This window comes from Gavialis gangeticus, unplaced genomic scaffold (genome assembly GCF_001723915.1).
Source record: "Gavialis gangeticus isolate Ggan-Ray unplaced genomic scaffold, GavGan_comp1, whole genome shotgun sequence".
NCBI lineage: Eukaryota > Metazoa > Chordata > Crocodylia > Gavialidae > Gavialis > Gavialis gangeticus.
The window spans coordinates 100567459-100590954 of record NW_017729024.1 but is presented as its reverse complement, the minus strand read 5'-3'; the positions used below and the strand labels follow the sequence as shown (position 1 = coordinate 100590954).

At 40.9% G+C, this 23496-nt stretch overlaps 1 protein-coding gene across 1 annotated transcript in view; it reads left to right on the top strand.

Annotated features, from left to right (window-relative positions):
• Positions 1–20102, top strand: part of ANXA1 (annexin A1) — a 28423-nt gene extending 8321 nt beyond the window's left edge. Inside the window, exons 3-13 of the mRNA XM_019517456.1 lie at positions 698–791; positions 4058–4152; positions 5981–6094; positions 8028–8118; positions 10420–10499; positions 11186–11242; positions 12641–12734; positions 14353–14448; positions 17593–17651; positions 18519–18641; positions 19724–20102. Coding sequence (XP_019373001.1) covers positions 698–791; positions 4058–4152; positions 5981–6094; positions 8028–8118; positions 10420–10499; positions 11186–11242; positions 12641–12734; positions 14353–14448; positions 17593–17651; positions 18519–18641; positions 19724–19783 — 963 coding nt within the window. The 3' untranslated portion in view covers positions 19784–20102. The remainder of the gene's footprint in view (positions 1–697; positions 792–4057; positions 4153–5980; positions 6095–8027; positions 8119–10419; positions 10500–11185; positions 11243–12640; positions 12735–14352; positions 14449–17592; positions 17652–18518; positions 18642–19723) is intronic.
• The last annotated feature ends 3394 nt before the right edge of the window (positions 20103–23496 follow it).

Here is a 23496-nt window from a genome sequence, read left to right as displayed (position 1 = left end):
GGTACAACAGGCCTAACAACAAGTTATGCTCACAACATGCCTAACCTCAAATAAAATGGGGAAGGAAGAGAGGACCCGGGATAATGTCACACTTCCTCTCCCCTCAACTTTATCCAGTAACCCAGAGATTAGATCACTCGCATGTGATATAGGAGACCTGGGCTGAGTTCTCTTTACTGCCCCATATGGAGCAGGAATTTGAATCCAGGAAAGTACCCTGGGCTACACAGTATCCTCTGTTGTGGCATTCTCAGTCTCTCTTGTTGAAGGTGTTCCACTTTACATCAATAATTAAATAGTCACATGAGCAAGGAGTGGATTTTTATTGATAACCAGAGTTTATTAGCTTATGCACAACACTATACTAACAATTCTGGTTATGCACCACACTGTACTTCTGGTTCCAAAAATGGTATGCACAGTGCTAGCATAGAGTTTGTTTGCGTAGACAAACTCTAAGCAACTTGGCCAAAAGTACACATCTAGTCAGTGATATAACTTTTACTTATACAATGCACATGCTCAGTACTTTGTCCCTCTCTTGATAATGACAGAACAAAGGGATTACATTTTGTTTCTTGATAATGGCATCAAGATCCATGTTGAATACACAGTTCTCTCAATTAGGAAATCTGTAAAAGCTTCTTCTTTACATAAAAAGACCCTCTTGTAAATGACCAAATTTTGCTTCCTTTAGAAACATTCAAAAGGTGGATCTGCAGTCCATTCATACCCTAACTTCAATCCATCATCTGATGCTGCTGCACTGGACCAAGCTATGACTGTTAAGGGTAAGAGCAATAAATATACCATATAGTGTTAGTTTTTTCCCTTAGAAAAGCTGAGTCTATACAACAGCAAACAAGATAGCGCACCTCATAAAATATCTAAAAACCCAGCAAATCATCAAAACTACTGTATTTTCTTTATAGCACATGACAAAGACCCTGAATGGTTTGGATCCTTTGACTATATATTCAGTTTCAGATTTTTACGTTACATTTAGTTTTTGCATTTATTGTACCCGGGTTAACTATATAATTTGTAGAAAATCAGAAGAGCATCTTATAATATGCCAAATTAATGCTTTGGATTTGGTTTCCATGAAATGCCCCTTAGAAGAAATGGTTATGCTGATACTGTGCTAAATGCATTTATTTAGCATATGCAGTTTCAAGATATTGTTTCAGGAATATTAAGGTGATGTCATCACCAGTTTGAAGAGCTTGAGGACCCTAAGTAGCATAGTAAATGGACCTGAGTTAACAATGTGAGGCATGGCTTGAACTTGTCCATGAGGACATTTGTTGTCACTGAGAACACCCCATTGGTATAGGTTTGAGGCACAGTGACCCTGTCCAGTTCAAAAATGGTTAACTAGCCAATAGCAGCATGGCTAGTTAAATCCTGGTTGACTGACTGTAGGGTCAGAGATGAAGTGATGATTGATTGGTGCTTGTGCTGACTATTCTTCATGCCATCGAGTAAGTAAGGAAAAGTCAAATGATTTTGAAAGGGTGGACCATATAGGACATCTTGAGGGAAGCCAAGCTATCGGTGGAAGGAATATGTTCCAGTGCACTGGCAACATAGGATTATCAGAGTTTGGCTAAGTTTACTCAAGCATTTGTATGTTTAGAGATCAGAAGGCAATATTTTACAGTTAGGGTGGCCAAAATCTGGAACCAGCTTCCCAGGGAAGTGGTCCTTGCACTTACCTTGGGACAATTCAAGAGGAGGTTGTGAACCCAGCATTCATTCCTGCCTGTGGCAGGGGGTCAGGCTAGATGATCTGTTCAGGTCCCTCTTGACCCTAGCTACTATGAAACTATGAAACTATGAGATGAGGGAGAGCAATTGTACTCAGGACTGGCAGCCATGTGTGGAAGACCACCAGTGGGGTGCTCACCACTTAGGGAAGTTGCAAGCTCTGGGGGGGTTGTTGGCTAAGCAGCAGGGAAAACACCCACACCCCCAGGAACTATTTTAAGGGGAAAGGCATATGTCAGAGCACTCATGGTGCTCTGTCACTTTAAGAATGGGGCCAGGCAGCAGGCAGGTGCAGCCCAGTCTTGACGTGTGGCCATCTTAAGACTCAAGTCAGCAGGACTGGAGGCAGCAGTTGCTGCCTGGTGCTGAGGAAGGAAAATCTCCCAGTGGAGCTCCTGCTCTGGAGATAGCACAGAGATAAGGACAGGAGCTGAGGGGTGGCTTGGAGGCTCCTGGTCCAAGGCATGACCTAAAACTGCACCCTGCTGGGATAGGGAGTCCTGGTGTTCCTGCCTGTGGTGGGGCAGGGCCACTTAAATGCCAGATTCAAGGACCATCCCAGTAAAAGGTGGGTCAGCGTGCCTGAACCCCTGCTCCCACTGCCCGGTGGGTTACATGATAACAATGGAGGGAGTAGTGGGGCCAGGGATGTCCATATGGGACACCTGAGCCCATTGGGGTACAAGACCCTGAAGGGGAGTAGTGAAGCCCAGGTAAGCTTTGAGAAGCACCTGAGTCTGAAAGGGTGGAAGACCCTGGAGATGAGGCCAGCTTAGCTTCAAGAAGTGCCGGAGCCTGAAGGGGTGGAAGACCCCATGAGTGGAGCAGCTGAGGCCCTGAGAGAGGGGGTGAGAAGTTGAGGTGCTGGGGAGAGGGTGTGAGGCATGGGCATGAGGCACAGGCATGAGGCATTTGAGCAGCACCTGAGACTGTGGGCGTGTTTGACCCTGGACTCCAGAGTATGGGATGCAGTAGAGAGTGGTAGCGGTGCAGCCCAGTGAGTGAGTGGCATGAATTGGGGTCCTGAAGGCAGGGGTTTGCGTGGAGGCTCTGCTAGCATGGGGGTCTGAGTTAGATCCAAGTAAGTCTTTGGGTACCTGAGGCCACAGGTGGGCTGGAGGCTGATTGGAGGGCAGCAGAGGAGAAGCCGTGAGGAGAACAGGGGGCAAGCCATCAGCCCCTTGATGGACAGCAGCTGGGGGAGTTATGAGGCCAGGAGACCAGGGGCAGAGTCAGCACAGCATTCTGTGAACTGCCCAGTGTTCACTCAGATGAGGGTAACGGGAGATGCCCAAAAGGCTGCATGCTTGCTGGCCAGAAAGTAAAGAGTAGCAAGCCTGAGGACCCTCCAGGTGAGGTCAGGGTGAATGTGGTCCCTGGCAGAGAGGGTGCAGTATGTGTGAGGCCCAGGAAGGGCAGGATGAAAGAGACCAGGTGAGAGCTGGTGGAGAGTGAGAGGCCTCTGTGAGAGGGAGGTGGTATGAGTGTGGCCCTAGTAGGGCAGAGTGGAAAAGACTCAACGCTGTGAGGAGTTGGGCCCAGCCTCAGGCCAGAGCTTAACACAGCTGTGAGCAACATCTGCTGGCTTGGGATGCAGTACAAGGGTGATAGGACCTGCATACGTAGGACCAGGAGAACAGGGCATTCAATAGGCAGCCTCTTGCCTAATTAAGATCGTAAATTACTTAACAGCAAGGCATGGCAGGAAAGATAGGCAGGAGACCAGCACTGTGGGAGACCAGCACTGTGTCTGGCTGGAGACTCCCACATTTACTACATCCTGGGAGTAGAGCTGGGCACAATGTGCCTGACAAGACATTGTAGCATGCAGTTGGGTGTCCATTGTGCTAAATATTCAATTACTCTTCTGGCTCTACTGAAGTTCACACTGGATACTTTGTGACTAATATCAAAGTTTTTAAATTAAATTTAGTGAAGTTAAACACAGGTGCAGTATCTAACATATTGTTAATATTTGATTAATTATACTTCAGAGTTGTTTTTTTACTCAGAACATTTCAATGACTTTGTGTATGCCACTGCAGCAGATGTAGATTTCAGTGGCTTACTGGGACCTATTTACTTGCCTCCCTGACTAATCATATCTATTAATTATGACAAATCATAATGATTTTTTTATTTTGTTTTTCATGTAAATGTGTCCAGCAGAATATTGCAGAGAATAAAGTATATCAGGATTTGATTGAATAACTAAATGGAGTTAGTATCAAACAAATAGGATGAATTACAAATGTGATTTGCAACATCTATTTTTCATCATTTGCAGGTGTGGATGAAGCAACCATCATCAATATTTTGACTAAAAGAACCAATGCGCAACGCCAGCAGATCAAAGCTGTCTACCAGCAGACTAAAGGAAAGGTACAGTAAGCTGCTATTTATACAAAACTTGAATTTCAGGTTTTTCTTTGTTAGACATCAGGGCCTATGTAGTTAACCTCCTGCAACAAAATATTACAGTGAATCTTCCCTATTTAGTGACTGAAGTTTGTGCCTGGGGCTGATAAAGCTGTACTGCAAATATGTTGAACTCTCAGATTTGTAATGTAATGGTCTTTTGGCTATCTGGTAATTGTTTTGTGGCAAAATCTAAGATACTGAGTGCGGGATCTTATTTTGTCCCACTAAATGCCACTGGACTGCTTTTGCGTCACTGGGAATTCAGAGCTCTTGCTAACACTTCTGCAGGCAATCTGTTCCTCATGGAATCATGCTCCAAGGTACCTGTCAACATAAGAAGAGGAGAGGAATTAATGAGTTCATTTCTGGGGTGTTCATACAGCTGTCAGTCTAATGGTAAATAGACAACAAAACATTAGGGGCTGGACTGTGACCGGCTCAAGTGACTGTTTTGGCTGTGGGGAGATGCATCTTGCATAAGGGTAAATTTGATGATATCTGGGATTTGTAAGAAGTTTTGGAGGTGAATCTCTCTATGTGCATCCATGGATGCTGTTGATATCATTTCAAAAGAGTGATAAAAGGTGCAGGTGAGTAGCCCTACCTCACTTCCACATCTGCCCACTGAGAAGCATGCCAGTCCATCTTAGTGAGTGGTATAGACAGCACAATTGCTTTATGCTAGGATGGAGAATTGTTATATCATCTGTAGAAAAGGTTAATAGCTATTCACTTTCCCTACAATAATCCCTAGTTCATAGACTGAAATACTAATTTTCATGTGTTGATTATTTAAAAATCAAGTCTTTGTCTCTAGGATAATTACAGAGACCAACAATCAAGTTATTTCCCCTGAAGTGACTTTTAAGGATTCCCTAATAAACCCAGTCTAATAAAATGCCTCTGTTTGATCTGTTTCCTGTCTTCCTTTTCAAAATACCTCACTGTGGTTTCTACAGCTAAACCTCCTAGAAAGGAAGCCTCAATTTTACAATTATGCTATTTTATTAAGACCTAAATTAAAACAGAATTTTAACAGCTTAAAAAGCTTAGTGCTTTATATTATTGAGTATGCAAGGACTGGTACAGAATGAGACACAGAATCATAAAAACACTGATTACTGAAAATAGGATTATATAATATTTAGATTATTTATGAAACCAAGCAGGAAAAAAGTCATCACAATTGCTGTCTCACTAGACATGACAGACTCTCATTACAATTAGTATGGCCATGTGTTGGGAAATACTTTGCCTATACTGAAATACCATTAGATGAATTCACTGCTGCTAGATACAGTGAAAATATGGGCTTACTTCTGGTTGAAAATTAGGTAAGTAGTATGTTAAAATTCAATGCTAACCCTCAACCAGTCATATCTCACATTGCTAGGTTCTGTATAATCGTAAAACTTTCTTTATAATATGCTACCCCCTCTAGGTGTAACTGATCAAATCCAAGACCACCTGCAAAAATGCTTATGCAAGCAAGTCACAATCATATCTTACATTATTTTCTTCAGAGCAGTATATAGAAAAAGAGAGCGCATTTGACCTCTTTTTTTTAATATCACTCAAAATGTAATAAGTTCAAAGTTGATAAGGTTTACAAAGATTAGAATATCCTCCTTCCCTCCCCCCCCAACCAGTAAGGAAGGGTGAAAGTTTTCTTCACCAGTAAGTGAGAAGTATTGCTTATAAGTCATGCATCATACTCATTTACTGATACTTCAGAATTATAATTTTTTAATATTTCCCAACTTACACAATTGTCTCTCTCATTTTCTAGTCTCTTGAAGAAGCTCTGAAAAAAGCTCTGAAAAGCCAGCTTGAAGATGTTGTTGTGGCTCTCTTGAAAACTCCAGCTGAATTTGATGCCGAAGAACTCAGAGCTTCCATGAAGGTATGGCAGGAATATGGCAGCAAAACTCTCAGTTTACAATCTCCTTTTAATGCTACCCTTGCTTTATTTCCAATATATTTATATTCTTATAGTGTCTGTGATGGCAAATAGCAAATGTGAAATGTAGTGATTCCTATTTCTATTTTCAAAATATTGAATAAGGTAACACTGTTTTATTTATTTCGAGTTTTGTCAAGATGGATGTCAGTGCTAAACAGTTCCAATATAGCACAAACCATTTTGATTTACCTCTTCAGACACAGATTTCTATTTTCCATATTTCTTCTATACCACACCTACCTTTCCCCAAAAATTAGCCTTCCAAAATTGGGATGCATGTCTTAAGTGAGGAAGGTAATTTTTTTCTGCCTAAAATAGAAACTTAGAGATGCAGCAAGATGGCTGTTGCTTCTTTTGCTTCTCTTCCATCCAGAAGCCATGGGGAAAGGAAGGGTGGAGTTCAGCAAGGGGAGATCCAGGGGGAGCATGCAGTGGTATGGTCTTATACCACCTTCATTCTTTCTCCCTCCCAAAATTTCAAACCTACTGACCAGCAGCAGCAGTGGCATTTCTATTCACATAGTGCTGAGGGGAAGAAATCAATTAATTTTATGACTTATTATAATCTGCCTGATTACTGTTGATGGATCTTCACTCCACAGTTGTTAATGACCCACTCTCCTTTTTAATGCTCTTGATGTTTTACTAATCAAGCTATCTTTTCTTGAGAAATGTTGCTGTCTGTAAGTTACTCCTGGTCTCTCTCGCCATGCTCCATAGCCCTACAACTGTTTTATTCCCTTTCAAAATCCTAGTTCCTCCAATGGAGTCTAGTCTTCAGCAACAGCTGCAGTTTCAGCATTTGGCTGAACAGCTAAACACTGGTGACAGTTCAGCTGTGCAAGGGTTAAAACTGTAACTGTTGCCTGAGCAGGAGAGGAAGGGTGAGTGAACTGAAGAATAGGCTCTGTCCCATCTCTGTGAAGTCATACTTTTGTAAAAGTCATCCTCATTCTACTTCCTCAAGAAAAGGATGTGTCTTATTTGGAGGTGTATAATACTCAGGAAAATGGTAGCACTCTGGACCAGGAAGTAAAATATTCATACTAAAGCATTCCCTTTTGTTTTGCTAAGTGCCAATACATGTTTCATAAAGAATGAAAAAATTGATTTTACTTGCATCATTCAAGACTCATCAGGTAGATAAGCCAAGACTCATCTTCTGAGGATTTGGCCTTTAACAGGTAGACATTTGGTAGCCTGAACAAGGAAGATTTCAGGTAGCATATGAAAAAAAATAATGATTTTAATTGCCTAGGGAAAAAAATAATCAAATAATCTTTCTTTTATCTTTTATCAGACTCATAAAGCAGGTAAGGCTTATTCTGCAAAGTTAAGTTAGAGTCAGGCAAGTACAAATTTTGATGAAACAAAGCTCATTTTAATGCCAGGCATTTTGTGGAGATGTACCCAAAGGCAAAGCTCATTTGGCAAATGCAGCCTTTGACAAAGATCGAACAAATGATACACACTTTTTCTTCATTCAGTTCCCCATAGTGTTCATTAAATTACTAATTTAAAAAAAAAAAGAAAATGTAGTTTCCTCTACCATAGTCCTGCAGTATGAGTCTTGCCCATAGGCTGTTCAGTCCTTTTAACATCTCTCCCAGGAGCTAGTAGGATTAAATATGATAAAGAGGAGTTATAGTAAGTCTAAATGATGGGATGGGAAGAAATACTTATAATTTCTGATATACTGGGAGGTTTGAATTGCTGCATGTGGCTCCCAACTGTATTATATTTTCTCAGATTTATTCTTCTATAATCTAGGGCATTGTTATTACAGCTATCACGTGTGTTTCTGTGCCTCTTGATATTGTGTTTCCCTTGTTAAATAATGTCAGATAAAATTCACTCAACACTTTTCTAACAGGGGCTTGGAACTGATGAAGATACCTTAATTGAGATTCTGGCTTCAAGGACCAACAGAGAAATCAAAGATGCCAGCAGGGCCTATAAGGAAGGTAATTCATAGCTGAAAAAAATTATGAACAGGACGTGTCATTAGAGCATATTAAAATTTGATTCAGTAAGACAGGAGAGATAGTCTTCCCAGCCTCTCTTCCTGCAAACCTCCAGAGTAGACATAGTAAGCTTTATACCTTACTTCTTACATGGAAGGAGTGGTGGTGAAGGTGCTATACATGGCTAAAAAAGCTGCTAATAAAGTAAGCAGAGGAACTGGCCTTGCTTCTGGATCCAGTAAACCCTACAGTGGAAGGAAGAAGCTCATTAACTGCCACAGTTCTGGCAGAGTACCAGCAAGTACTGAAAAAGAGGCTTTAGATGATTTCTGGAACGCAAAAGGCACAATCTAATTGCCTGTTTTTTCTCTCTCCCCCTTAGACATTCACTTTTGATTCCAGAAATGCAGCCACATGTCTGTAGTGGCTCAAGCCAGATGCTGGGGGGCACTTGCACATGCTTCCCTGCTTGGCTGGAGCAGACAGCTTGGGCCAAGGCTAGCCCACCCATCCTTCGGGGGGGGGGCATTCAGGGCAGATGCAAAGAATCCTGGGATTCTGGGGGACTGTGAATTAACTTGAATCTGGAGGGGATCTGGGACAGAAGTTCAATAAACTGATTTAAAGTAAATCAATTAAATCTAATGCTACATCCATCTAAGTTTGCCTTAAACCAGTTTTAGTCCTTTTGAAAGCGGTTTATATACTCTGAACTTCTGTTACGTTACAGATTTGAACCAGTTTCTGATCACTTATACTGCTTTATGTTTAATGTATGTCCCTAGCTCTAAAGAAATTGCAACTAATAGATTGAGTACCTTTGGCTTTTTGCTTATATGGAGTATGCTTTCATTGCACAAAACAATGCTATGTAGAGATACCCAAACTAACTTCAAAAAAATTTTAAAAAGCAGAGTTAAATGACCTTCTTTTAAGCTAGTGCAGGTATCTCTACATCATTCTGCACTGTTCAGCATAGACATGGTGTCTATTAGGGCTGTGCGAAGCTTCAGTCACTGATTTGATTCGGCAGAGATTCAGCCTGGTTTGGCAGCTGAATCTCTGAATCCAAATCGAATCAGGAAACCCTTTAATCTCTCTGAATCAAATTGGAATCCTCTGAATTGATTTGGAGAGATTCAATGATTCGGACATAGATAGAGCTTTAAATGTTTTTTCTACATACCTCAAGGTACCAGGTGGCTTGTGAGCGCTAAGATGGTAGGGCAGATGGAGCGTTCCACGGGAGCGTGGAGGGGTTCCCAGTGCACTTGGTGGCAGACCCAGAAGTGTACCAGAAGCACTTCCAGTCCACTTCCGGTTCCACTGCAGAGCACACAGGGGACTCCCCTGCCCTTCCCCTGGCTCAGTGACTGGTGCCTTCGGGGTCTGGGGAGGCACCCGGTGTCCCCCCAGGGCTGATCACTGAACCAGGGGGTGCTCCCTGCTCAGTGTTGGAACTCAGAAGTGATTCTTGTACACTTCAGAGTCTCCCACTGAGCATGCAGGGGGCCCCCTGCACCCCTGTGGGATGCTCCATCCGCCCCACCATCGCAGCATTCACTAGCCATGCCTGGTACCTTGAGGTATATCAAAAAAACATTTAAAGCTGTGTCTATGGCCAAATCACTGATTCTCCAAATCAGCATCGAATCTTCGGATTCAGTCAAATCAAATCGGGACAGTGATCCAAACCAGTAAATCAAATCACTGTCCCCCAATTTGGGCTGAATCTGAATCAAATATGGCAATTTTGCACACCCCTAGTTTCTATCACAGATTGTCTTTCTTGTCGTTTTATATCTCAAGCCCTCTGTGGCAGAAAGTATGGATAAAATGCACCTGACCAGTTAGCAACTGAAGTTACCATACCTATGTACAAATATTTAACTAGAAGAATTATCTCATGGCAAGTATACATATAAATATAGGCATGCAACTGAACACTCATAATAAACCCCTGACAATTTGTGTTAAGGGACTTATAAGATGGACCTCAACCAGTACCCTGAAAACTTTCATCTTCTCTTCCTCAAGGTTTAAGATAATTTTAGATCTGAATCAAAATTTCCCAATTTATCTTAACTAGAAAGGAAAATAGGCACACAAATAACTATTAACACATGACTTCTTTCAAAGATATTGAATAGGGAAAATTAAGGGAGTAGCTTTTTAATACTGTCAAACAAATATTTAAGAGGGAATTTTTGTAACAGTGGGTAATAATTCTGTAGAAGAGACTGAAGGCTTCTTTAACACCTCATACCACATTTTTAGATGCTGCATTTTGATTTATTTCAGTGTTTAAAAGGGATCTAGCACAAGACATTATTTCAGATACATCTGGAGACTTTCAGAAGGCTTTGCTTTCTCTTGCCAAGGTATGTCACATTTAAATAATTTTAGTTAACATTAGAAATAAAAAACATAATCACCTTGATTAAATTATATTCTATTGTATGGACATCTGCTAAAGAAAGCATGTTACTTGCATATTGTTTAAAGATAACTCAAAAAACAACAAGAATTTAAAATATTTCTTAATAAAAAATCAATGTATTGGGACCACTGTAAAATATTTAAATCTTTTATCACTTATAAAATTGATGAGAGATTAATTATATTGAAAACAACAAGTGAAAGTTGAAGGGGAATGCTCAGAAGTAGAAAATAAAATTTTTACTATACATTAGCAAACACTTTGTAATAGTAAAAACAGCTGGAGAAAGGCAGTGTGAGAAAGTTAGACAATTAACCTTATATATACATATTTAAAAGCTAAGAGATCAAATGGTAGAGAAGGGTTGTGTGGAATATACAAGTATCAAACTATCACAAATTGCATACAGTAGTGGGTATGATAGTTTTTTGTAATGATCTTGTAACCATAATGGGCCAGGAATTTGTATATGAAATCTCTAAAAATATTTTGGATTGAAAATTCAAAAATCATATTACAGGAAAATTCTTAGTGCTCTAAAACTTTGCATTGAAGGCACACAGAGAAACAAAATTCCATTCTTGTAATAAATAGAATGAAAATCAATGAAAATGGAATTTTTTTTAGGGTGACCGGGCTGAAGATTTTCAAGTGACTGATGATCTTGCTGATAACGATGCAAGGGTAAGAATATATTTCATGTTTTTCTCCAACTGATGTAGTGCTTTTCTTCATCTGATTTAGTTCCGTAACTAGTAGCTGGTACTAGCACCTCTCTCAGGCTTAGATTATTCCATGATCTGCTCTCTCCTTTAAGGAGTTACACTTTAAGACTTGGCTGAACTACTTGCCTTGGAAAGTACTATATTCCATGATACATATGCACTTAAGTAACCAAGGAAAGCAATCTGAAGTCATTCCTAGAATATGTAACTACTGGCCTCCATGCACTTAGCTCTTGATTTTGCTCTGCTGCAAGAAAGCTCATCAGAGGGATCTTTTAATTAAATTACAAGATGGAGCAGTTAGAACATGAAAAGAACTGAGGTCTCTGTCCTTCCTAGGAAATTACCTGCAATCCTTATTCTTGTAGTCACAAAATTCAGTAGAGTTCCCATTCCCTGAGGTGAAAATTCATAGGGAAAGCCTGTAATACCCTGGCCAAATCAACTTCATAATATTCCCTTTTAATTCTACCTTTCCCTTTTAATCATAAATCTTTCAAAATGATCTAATGACTGTTAGCTAGCCATTACTTTAGAAACTTATATGAAGATTTAAATACTATTGAACTTTCCCTTAGAGACCTTTCTAGTTTAGTAAGATGGTTTTTATCATTATTGTGCGTAAATGCTATGGCTCTTATCACTGAATGAGCAGTATTTTCTGGGCTTTCAGGCCTGAAGTGAAAAGTATGTGATCCCTGTTCTGTTCAAGACAGCTCATCTATCCCTGAATGAGAAGTGGTACATTATAGATTTCTTGGTCAACTGGGCATAACTGCTCAGCTCTGAATGGCCTACTGGCAAATCTTCTTTGCTGCATGGAGATTGGCAGTAATAATGGGGGCTCAATTGTGATTTTGATGGGAGGAGTTTTGGAGAACTGGGGAACACAAGGAAATAAAAGTGGTTCCTGTTTCCCTGGCTCCTGCCCAGCATGCATCTCTCCTTTTTTATAAAGTTTCAGTGAAACTCCCATCTGATCTAATTTAATGTTTGCTTTCAGAATTAGGAAGCCTGTTTATTTCTGACACAGGAAACAGCATGTCACAATACACTAGAAAGGTCTTTAGTCAGGAATGTAAAATGTTGTCTAAGAATATGATTCTATTAAAAATGTTTGGAAATTACAGCCATAGGTACTTAGTGCCACTAGCCAAGTGTAAGAGGAAGCCCTGAGGATAACCGCTCTCTGCTGTAGTTTGGGGATTGAAGAAATCTGTGTCACATTATAGAATGTCCTTGGCTGTTAATGGAGACGATGGTTTAGAAGTTTACCTTTAGGTGACATGGTTGGAAGTAAAGTGTTTCAGTTGTTTCACAATAATGATATATATAAAAGTTCTGTGCTTTACAATAGGCCTTATATGAAGCAGGAGAGAAAAGAAAAGGAACAGATATAAATGTATTCATTACTATCCTTACCACAAGAAGCTATCCACATCTTCGAAGAGGTAGGTTGAATGAAGTTGTCTACTTCAGCAAATTTGTATCTTAAAAAGGTTCAGCATATTTCTCTAAAACATCTCAGAAGTATTGAAGTACTAACCTAATTGAGTGCTTCTTGAGACCAATCTTTCTATTCACTTAAAAACATATTCGATGGGGCCCAAAATTAGACAAGCAGCACTTCTACACAAGACATTTAGTGCAAAGTTGACTAATTAACTGCTCAGTAAACATCTTGGCTTCCACACATGCACCCATATTAGGCCACACAAAACTAAAAAACTCTGCAACAGGATAGTACTTGTTTTTTTGTGCTTAGCAGCCCATATGTAGATGCTGACCCAGCTGGCTGGGGCACAAGGGTGCTTCAGTGCAGGGGCTGCCTGCCAGCGAGGCCCACACTGACACACACACACTGAGACCCAGCCAACACGTCTGCAGCACCTGGAGCCGGGTCTCAGTACCAGGTTGGCAGGCTGACTCCCGGGACCCCTGGCAGCCAGGGCTAATCCAACCTGGCTCAGTGTGCTGCAGTCTGGGCACACATGTAAACTGCATGCCTGGGAGTTTCCCTGGAGCAAGAAACTGCAGAACAATAAGCTTCACACTAATGGCACATGTAGACATGCCCACTGTGAAACATAAATTTTACCGTTCTGTTTCTGATAGTATTTAAGAATAAGATCCTGAACATTTGTTATCAGAGATGCCATAGCATTCTTCATAAAAGGAGAAATGGAATCTCAATAATTCTAAAAGAATTCCAGGGTTTGGGTCATTTTAATATTAGAATGATCTTTTTCTATTGTAATTGGAAAATGTGTGGAATACTTTCCATCTTCTACTCTTAAACTTGAATGTCATAGCAACAGTGCCTGAAGTTTCCACTCTGCTCCCAATAGGAGAGGAGTTTGTCTCTCAGCAGCAAGTTAAGTGATTGCAAAACACCATATGTCAGTACTTTTGGACCTTTGTGGTTAAACGACATTTTTATCAATGGAAACAGCTACTTTTCAATCCAGTGAGCAAAAATATACACTTGATAAGATTTTTGTGCACTCATAGTTGTGGCAAGCCCCTTAAATAAATTATTCTTAAGAAATATGTTCCTCATGTATGCATTTTAGGTGTTATTAATAGAGTAACTGCTGCAGAAGACTGCCATTTCATACTTTAGTTAAAATATGCCCAAACGATCTTCAAAAGTGAATACAGTAGAAATGATTTGGGCTTACCCTAATTTGTGAAGGACTGCTTATGCTACAGGGTATAAACCAATCCCTATCAACCTGAGTTCATAAATATGGGCATGTTGTTGCATAATTAACTGTTAAAGAGTTTTATGTCATTATTTCTGAAAGTCTAATGTCCTTTTCCACAGAGAGGACATCAAACTAGTATGGGTTTGACCATTGATCTGATTCAGTCCCTGTGTTTTTGTGTCAGTGGCTGAAAACCCTAGCTGGTTCAGCTCTTCTGAAAGGGTTTCATAGACTGCTAATTTGAGGATCGGATTGAGCTCCTAGTTAAATTAATTTCTCCACGTGGCAGACATGAGAGGACCTGTATATGAAAGAACGGCATGTTTTCCCAGTTTTCACTAAGCTGTCCATCTGTGTGCAGTCTTCCAGAAATATACCAAGTACAGCAAACATGACATGAACAAGGTGCTGGACCTGGAGCTGAAAGGGGATATTGAGAACTGCCTGACAGCTATTGGTATGTAATCCTGCTTGATAAGCAACTTGTTGTTTCTATATTGGGTTTTTTCATAGATAAACAGGTCAAGAGTAAAATGTTATGTATATATACATGGGAAGGGATTTTAATCTCTTATTTTGGTTTTAATTAAAACCTAACATCATTATTGTACATGATATAGTTTATTAGCTACCACTTGCAAAATCCAGTATGAACAGACTGTTATTTCAAATAAAGCAAATTACAATGAAAATGTAAATTTTCTAAAATACAGATGCTTCACATACAGACCCCCATACTGTAAATGCTCATTTACAGTAAGATAACTTTATACTTCTCTAGAACTATAAAGGGACCTTAATTTAAAGTCCTCAACTCTCTGTAAAGATCTCTTTATGAAAAGGCAGCAGACAAATAAGATGTACAAAAGCAATATAAAATTGCCCTTGAGGAAATGAAAACCAGCCTGTATTTTTTTAATATGCTGCAGATTTACTATGTGCACTGATAAAATATTGCAAATCGCCCTCCTGGGGCCCTTTCCAGGAAAAAAAACCCTTACTTGTAAAGACTGAAGGCATATTATATGTTTTTATTTTCCTTGTTTCTCTTACTATGGCCCTTGCTATGTTATTATGAACAGTATAAATGAAGACAGAGTGGTTGGACTGAACAGTGCCTCACTTAAAACACCATATCAGTAGAGTAACCATCAGACTGGGAGTCAAACTGGCGCCCTTTGTTAGCTGTAGACAGACAGAAATTTGAACCATTTTCAAAGGGAAACAGCACTCACTGCTTGGGAACACCAATCAGCTGTTCAGCTGTCAATACTTATATTTGCTCCTATAGCGGTATAAGTGGTCTAAGCAGGTGTAACTTTAACCCTGAATGAAAACGGGTTAAAGTTACAATGGTTTTGTTCCATTATATTGGAACACCTTACACTAATATAATTTTAAGACTGGTTCAAAATGACATCTGTCCATGCTCTTTGTGTGAGTTTGTGCAAATTACTGATAGACACGAGCCAGCCCAAAGAGAAACTAGATTAGGTAGGATCAACACAAACCAGACAGTAGATTGAGCCAGACACATACAAAAGTTATACTTTCCTAGGCCACATCCACATATCAAGGCATGTGCGATTTGTGACACCACAAACCTCTTTTCTGGTAGCAGAAAAGAACAAAAAACAGGAAAAAAAAGGTACAAAACATCCCAAAATAGCATTTGCCAGGATAAACATGGAGACCCCATGTGAAGGCACAGTGTGCCTTGAGACAGGGGAACAGGCAGCCCTGGGCTGCCTGCTCTCTGTTTCCACATGTCATAGTGTGGGGGCTCCACTGCAGAGCCCCCATGCTTAGGCACATGGAGATGGAGAAGGAGTCAGCCCAGGGCTGCCTGCTGTCTACCTGCTGCTCTCCAGTTGACTGGGTTGCAGGGTGTCTCAGCGTGGGGGCAGCCAGCTGGCTACTGTGTCCAGTTTTGGGCCCCTCACTATAGAAAGGATGTGGACAAGCTGAAGAGAGTCCAGAGGAACAAAGAAAATGGTTTGAGGGCTGGGTGAAATGATGTATGAGGAGATGCTGAAGGAACTGGGATTATTTGGTCTGTAGAAAGGAAGACTGAAAGGGGATTTGATAGCAGCCTTTAACTACCTGAAGAGTGGTTGCAAAGAGGATGGAGCTAGACTTCTCAGTGGTGGCAGATGACAGAACAAGGAGCAATGGTCTCAAGTTGCAGCAAGGGAGGCTTAGGTTAGCTATTAAGAAAACTTTCTTATAAGGAAAGTGGTAAACATGTTAAATGGAGAGGTGGTAGAATCTCTATCCTTGGAGGTTTTTAATGCCCAGCTTGATAAAGCTTTGGCTGGGATGATCTAACTGGGAAGGGTCCTGCTTTGAGCAGGGGGTTGGATGAGATGACCTCCTGAGGTCCCTTCTGACCCTCATTTTCTATGGTTCTGTGATTCTAGCCCTGTGTTAAGGCACCCAGTCCCCCAGCCAGGCTGCTCCACAACCTACAGCACATGGAGCCGGATCAGAACAGCACTCTGGGAGCCAGGAGGAGCTGGGCACAGAGAGTTTGCCCACAATGGGGCAATGTGTGGGCACAACGTTAATAACGTGCAGAGGTGTGCATTGCGGCACAAAGTAGAGGCACAAATTTGTGCCACTGCTATTTGTGCCACTGCAACTGCATGCCCTTGCTCATCTGGATGTGGCCCTGAAGTGCAACGAAGTTGGCATGTTGTCTGAACTGAACTACACACAGACAGATAGATGGAAAGCTCTTCATTGTTGTGAAACTTTTTGCCATTACTGGACTTACAAATAACTCTCAGCATTTTGTGCAAACATATCTTAGACATTATTTTAATTAACTTGGTATGGCTAGCGTAGGTACCCAGAACAAGAGAGCATACTGTCACACCTGCTTAATACTGAACACACGGTTGAGACAGTTAGTTTCCAGTTGGCATAGTTAGTTGTATCACACATTTCCTAATAAATAAACAGATTCACTTTGGTATTTAAGAACTGCCAAAAGAGAAATCTCTTCTTTATGCTTTCTCTTCTTCTGCTGGACATCCAATTCTAGATTAATAGGAAAGAAAGTAGCATACTATATTTCTCTGAATTTTAAGATACCCTTTAATATAAAATATTTCTTCTGAAAATGACATGCATCTTACATCTGAGTAAACGAAAAAAGTAAAAAGCCCTTATTTGTACCCGATACATTGTCTCTTTGTAAATGTATCTTTAATATTGGCAGAAGGCAGGATAGAAATGCACTTAATAGACTAACTATCAGAGATGTATAAATTTGCAAGAGCTCACTGTCTGACTTCAGACTAACATGACGAACTGCCTCCCCTATTTATCAATGTCTTTCTTAAATTGGGAAGAATAAAACGTGTGTGTTTTAAAGGAATTTAAAGCATTTGAAGGAATACAGTATGACATTTCTGGTTCATTTTAAAGGAAGATACAAAAATAGGAGAAAAATCAGAGATGCTGCTAATCTAATGTACCTGGTAATGGTAGAATTACTTTGTTTTTAAAAAGTGTTTTCTTCCCACACTTGGATGTGGGTTTGTAGTTGTTGTTAATGAAGTGTCATATATAATTGTGCCTTACTGTTCTGTTATAGTGAAATGTGCTACAAGCAAACCAGCTTTCTTTGCTGAAAAGCTCAACCTGGCCATGAAGGTAAATTATGCTGAGAACTATTTAGGAGGGTTGAGGGAACAATTTCAAAAGTAGGACAACAATGAAATAGGCTAGATCATTGTGCTCATACAAAATTTTTCAGGAAAGAGCAAAGGGGAGGAAAATCAAGTGAGTTAACTTAAGAAGTGTGCTGCATTACTCAAAGAGTTAGGGAAACTATCCATCAGTGATTCTCATTAGGAATTTAGTTGTCTGTCTAGCTCTGTATGTACCTAGAGTGGATATTCAAAGTGAATTCTCATTTTAAAGATATTAATGTTTGAAATGGTCAGTGTTCATCAAATGACAATTAACTTTAAGAACCTATTTTACAAGGGAACTCTAGGGCCAGCTGAGATAGGGAACTGTATCAGTGTAAGCCTATTGGAGTTGCATTAGAAGGGGACTGAAAAGAGGAACCTGAGGATATTAAAGACAGGAGAGGCTCTGGAAGCCAAACCTCTTCTTCCTTCAAACACGTGTGGGGAGAAGAGTTTGCAGGTCCTGCAAAACAGCTATTTCTTTTCCATTGTTGAAAGTGTATGCAATTCCTTTAGATGTGAAAAATGTAGGTCCAGATAGAGTAGAGATTAACACATACTATGCTGATCATGGGTGACTGGGGCCTCCTGAGTCCAGGGGGGCACCAGATTGTCAACTGTGCGGGGGGGAGGCCCAGCGGCCAGTCACTGGGTTCAGAACTACCAGCAGCTAAACTGGTGGAACTGGAAGTGCACTTCCGCCAGCACTTCTAGTTTCACGGAAGGTGCTTCCAGGGGGTGCGCGGCCAATCTCAGGGGTGCACCTGCTACACGCCATCAATTATGCTGATTGAAGAACAGTGTAATAATGATCTATTTTTAACAGGGCTCTGGGACCCGTCACAAGCAACTGATAAGAATCATGGTTTCCCGTTCTGAGATTGATATGAATGAGATCAAAGGATATTATAAGAAGCTATATGGTGTCTCTCTCTGCCAAGCCATTATGGTAGGTTTTTCCATTTCAGCTGAAATACAGATTGTAAACTAATAATTATTAGAGGCCTGGAAGGATGACTCTTGAGGAAAGACTGAAAGAGAGAGGATTAGTTAGTTTGGAGAAGAGAAGATGGAGGGAGGGGGAGACTTGATAACAGTCTTCAAATATCTGAAGGGTGATTACAGAGGGGATGAAGATGGGCTTTTCTCTAGGGGGCAGGAGTTGAAGCAATGGTCAAGCTCAAGCTGCAGCAGAAGACATTTAGGTTGGAGATTAGGAAGAACTTTCTGACTATAAGGGCACTCAAGCACTAGAACAGATTAGGTAGAGAAGACAGCGTCTCCCTTCCTGGAAACTTTGAAAAGCAAGTTGTACAGATGCTTGGGTAGGATGGTTTAGTGAGGGATGATCCTGCCTTGAGTGGGGGGCTGGATTAGATAACCTCATGAGGTCCCATCCACACCCTATAATTATGATCCTATAATTAGCGGTCTGAAGGACTGGAAATAGACTCCACAGATATTCTCTTTTAGGTTACTAATTTTAATTCATTCTGGATTGGGGGAAAAAAGACTAGTAGTTGGTGGCTATTTAGTGACATTCAGAAAAATAGTGTGGCTAATTCAGTTCCTTCAGTTCCCAGTGTGGCATAAAAACTGTTGCAGTGGCAATGTAGGTCACGCTTTATGGTAGATTGGCACAGAAGCCAAGGATTGAGCAGGAACTAAGAATCCATCAACCCTATCTGTTTTGTTTTTTGGTTTTTTGAGGCACATCTTTAGGGTAGCATAGGAAAGTATGCATTGCTACTGTCTGTTTTGTCAGTGATCAGGGGAGGGCTCCAAGCCTTCATATTTTATGCACATTCTTAACTTCATGCATGATGAGTTGTGCCATTACATTTAGCAGGACTAATCCAAGTTACCAACTTAATCAAGGGCATCAAACATGTGGTGGATTAGAAACTTTAGATCATAAGCTTTTTGAGTCATATAGACTATTCCTTCCTCTGCATGTTCTGAGGACTTAGCACAATGGGTCTTCTTGTCACTACTGTAATAATATATTTTGTTGTGGTCTCAAATTGCCAGGATGAAACCAAAGGTGATTATGAAAGCATTCTGGTGGCTTTGTGCGGTGGAGACAACTAAGCTTCGGATTCTGCTGATGCATTCCAGCCTCATTGCCAAGGACCATTACCTTTGTCTCGGCCTTTACAAAATATAATGTAGGCTTTAAACAGAGGTATCTCTAGTTTGGACTATAGTCCACACATGCTATCTGGAAAATGTATAGCCTGGAAAATATATTTTAATATCACTATTAACTCTCTTTTTTCTACTATTTATCCAAAGCTAAAGAGCATATTAAAGGTTCTGTTTGCTTTAGGAAATCTATCCTTGTAAAAGGACAGTTTTTGCCTAACAAGGCAAGTGCAGCTTTACAAATAAAATTAATTTGTGAAAAAGATGTAGAATGTTCTGTGTGGCTGTTCTGTTCCACTAGTCATAATACTGAACATGAGAATGAAATAAAGTTTAACACAAAACAACTTAACAATTTTATATGGCACAATTGAATGCCCACCTTAAATAAATAGAACTGTATGGGTTTATGTAAACTGACGTTTGGAGGCAGAACAAAAAAAGGGTAAATGGTAATGTGATGTCTCAGTGGCAGTAGGCATTTACCACCCAAAAAGCTACTGTTCCATGAGTTGCTGTATACTGTACCAAACCACTTAAATGGCTTAATTACTACGTCTGTAATGTAGTAATGTCAGGAATGCATAGATGTCCCCAACACACACTGATAGTGACAAGGGCACAATGCTCTTGGCTTCTTTGTTTGGGGGGGGGGGTTGGGGGGGGCGGGGGTTGGTATAGACCAAACCTAATGAAACTCCACTGAGACAAAGGGATTATGAATTTAAATACAAGATAGTGGATAATTAAGATGGACATCTAATCATATGAAGGGTCTTGTTGCAAATTATTCTTAATGTCATGATGCAAAAATATTTCTGATTAATGATGCATCATCAATTATTAGAGCTGGATCCTCCAATCTGACTAATCTGCATTCTCCACTGGTATTGGAGACAGGGACAAAAGGAGTGTTTTCTTTAGTCCCACAGCTGAGAGGATCCTTTTTATCCCTGAAGTTTGAGATGAAGGTGCCCAACAATAATCACTCTTGGTTGCTTATGATAACAGATAAGTTAGTCAGGTACCCATCAATATTTGTCATTATGGTATCATCCTGATATTGTCCACAGAATACTGTGACTGTATATCAAGATGCAAGACAATTAGAAAACACAATGCAGATCCCAATGGTAACGTAGTCAAACTGTATGGATTTAATCAAAGCACACTATAAACTAGACTACTCAGAGCTAAAAGGTATGAAAAATCAGAGTAAACTGACAATGGTATAGTCATTTAGCTTTAGTATTGTCAGTGTACTCTGATTTTCTAAATCTCCACAAAAACAACAACAACAAAACAAAAAAAACCTAGCTTCTATGAGCAAGGAGAGGAAGTGTAATATTTTGTCATAACTCAGTCCTGGTCTACTAATGCAGTAGTGCCTATATATTGTATATTTGAAGTGAACACTTATCTTCCATCTGGTGTCATCTGTGCTTGTGTAGTGTAAGTGAAGTTACTGAAGTAGTGGATGTCCTGCAGGATGGATAAGCAGCCATCTTCTGCTCACTGTAGCAAGCAGTGCACTAAAAGAAAGTTTATGTCAGTGTTGTTCTTATTGAAAATGAGACCAGATGGCTTTTGTCAGGCCACACTGGGTAGGAGCAGCAAAGCTAGCAGCCAGAACTATAATTGTGTGACCATGTTCCAACCAATCAATGTAAAATAGAGGAGGGAGATTAAAATGCAATTCAGTATCCCTAATAGTAATATTTATGTGCACATTTCAGTGGAAAAATTGCTATAGTCTGTTTCCTATTTGGTTGCATTACAGTTATTTGTCCTGTGTTTAGTCCTTCCAGTCTTTTGCCAATGTTTTAGAGCAGGGATGCTCAACTGCTGGCCTGCAGGTCAAATGCTGCCTAGGGATCCATGGCATTCAGCCTGCAGGGCTCCCCATGAATTGGGAATTTGGTTGCAGGGGTGCAGAAGCAATCAGTCACCCTCCCCTGCTACCAAATTCCTAAGCCCTGTGCAGCCCAATCAATGCTGGGCCACACGCCCACATCCCATACAGTAGGCTAGAAGGTTGGGCCACACACCCTTCCCTGAGTACAGCTGGATCAGGCCAGGTCAGGCCACACTCTTGTCTTTCCCTCCCCACAGCACCCAGATCAGACACACCAAATCCAGCCTGTGGGTGGTCCATCCAGCTGGGGGGAAAAAGGTGGGCACCACTGCTTTACAGAAAAGAATACCACCAGGACCAGAAAAACATATCAGGAGCCTCTGCATCTCCCTCTGCTCATCTGTGTGAAGAGCTCCTTTTCTACTACTGAGTTTTGGCCCAGAACTAGAACAGTGGACAGGAAAAAACTGTTAAAGGAAGACAGCATAGATGAGAAGCTTCTTAAGATTTTAAGTATGAACATACTAAATAGGGCTCTTGTAAGATACTGTACAGCTTCTACTCTAGACACAAAGCTTCTGTTAAGATGAGATTTTTTTGGTATGGGGAGAATCTTGCATAGATCTAAGAGCTGAGATAAATCATATCAGATTGCTGCTGGGGCCATTATTGGGACTTGGCTACAGCAGCCACAAGTAACATAATTTACAGCAGCCCTAAGCGGTAGCCCTAGAGTGTGTAATGGGCTAAAGGATAAAGGCCCACGTTGCTCAAAATCTGGCTACCCTATCTTCATTCCCCAAGGAAGTTGTGGCAGTACAAATTAGATTGTAGGATGTTACCCAATGCCTTAGTTGAATTTTCCAATAATTTCATTGAATCTTGTAATGAGGTCTGATCATAGTTCTGGGCCCCACCAGTCACAGCAGAGAACCATGGTAATTTACTTCCTGAGGCTGTAGGGAAATTGGCACCACCCCCAGCAAGCCTGGATCAGTGTCCTATGTATGTAGTTAAAGTAGGTAATCCCTTGAGGCCATAGGGAACAGGCCCCACCTGCTCCAGCCTTTAAAGGTTAGGCCCAGTCTGCAGTACTCTGTCTATGCAAAGACTTAGATATGTCCTCCTGATCCTTGTGCACTTTCTTACTTCATCTGCCAGATCTCTAGTTTTGACTCTGGCTTTGGCTCCTGATTCTGGTGTATTCTGGCGTGTATTTTGACTCCTGATTCCAGCACACCCTGACCGCATCTTTGGCTTCTGATTCTCGTTCTGCTTCTGCCATGTCCTGACCCTGACTCTGGCTCCTGATTTTAGTTCTGATGCCTAGCACATCCTGACTCCAGTTTTGGCTCCTGGCTCCAGTTTTGACTTTTGGCAGCTCTGAACCCCCAGCTCCCTGAGAACCCAGACTTCACCCATGTGTTAGGTGGCCAGCCCTGATCACCCATGCACCAGTCACTAATAGTTTGTCCAGATACTATTTTTGGCCCTGCAAGGTAGGACCCAGTGGTTGATGTATAAGCTGCACTTCAGCTTCACAGCCTTTGACTCCACCTGAGGCCTCGAGCCCAAGGAGGTAGTCATCTATCTTCAGCAGGCCAGGCCCTCCCCACAGTGCCCAGGTTGACAAACTTCAGAGCAGTACATGGGGGCCTGAGGGCCCTGGTCTCTCTTGGAAAGAGTGTTGTCACCCGAAATGCATAAAACTTTCCACATGTCCATCATCTTCACCACCCTCCAGCAAAAATAAAAATTGGTGCCTATGCTTCAAAGAGAGAAATAGGACTTGTTGGGCCGTCTG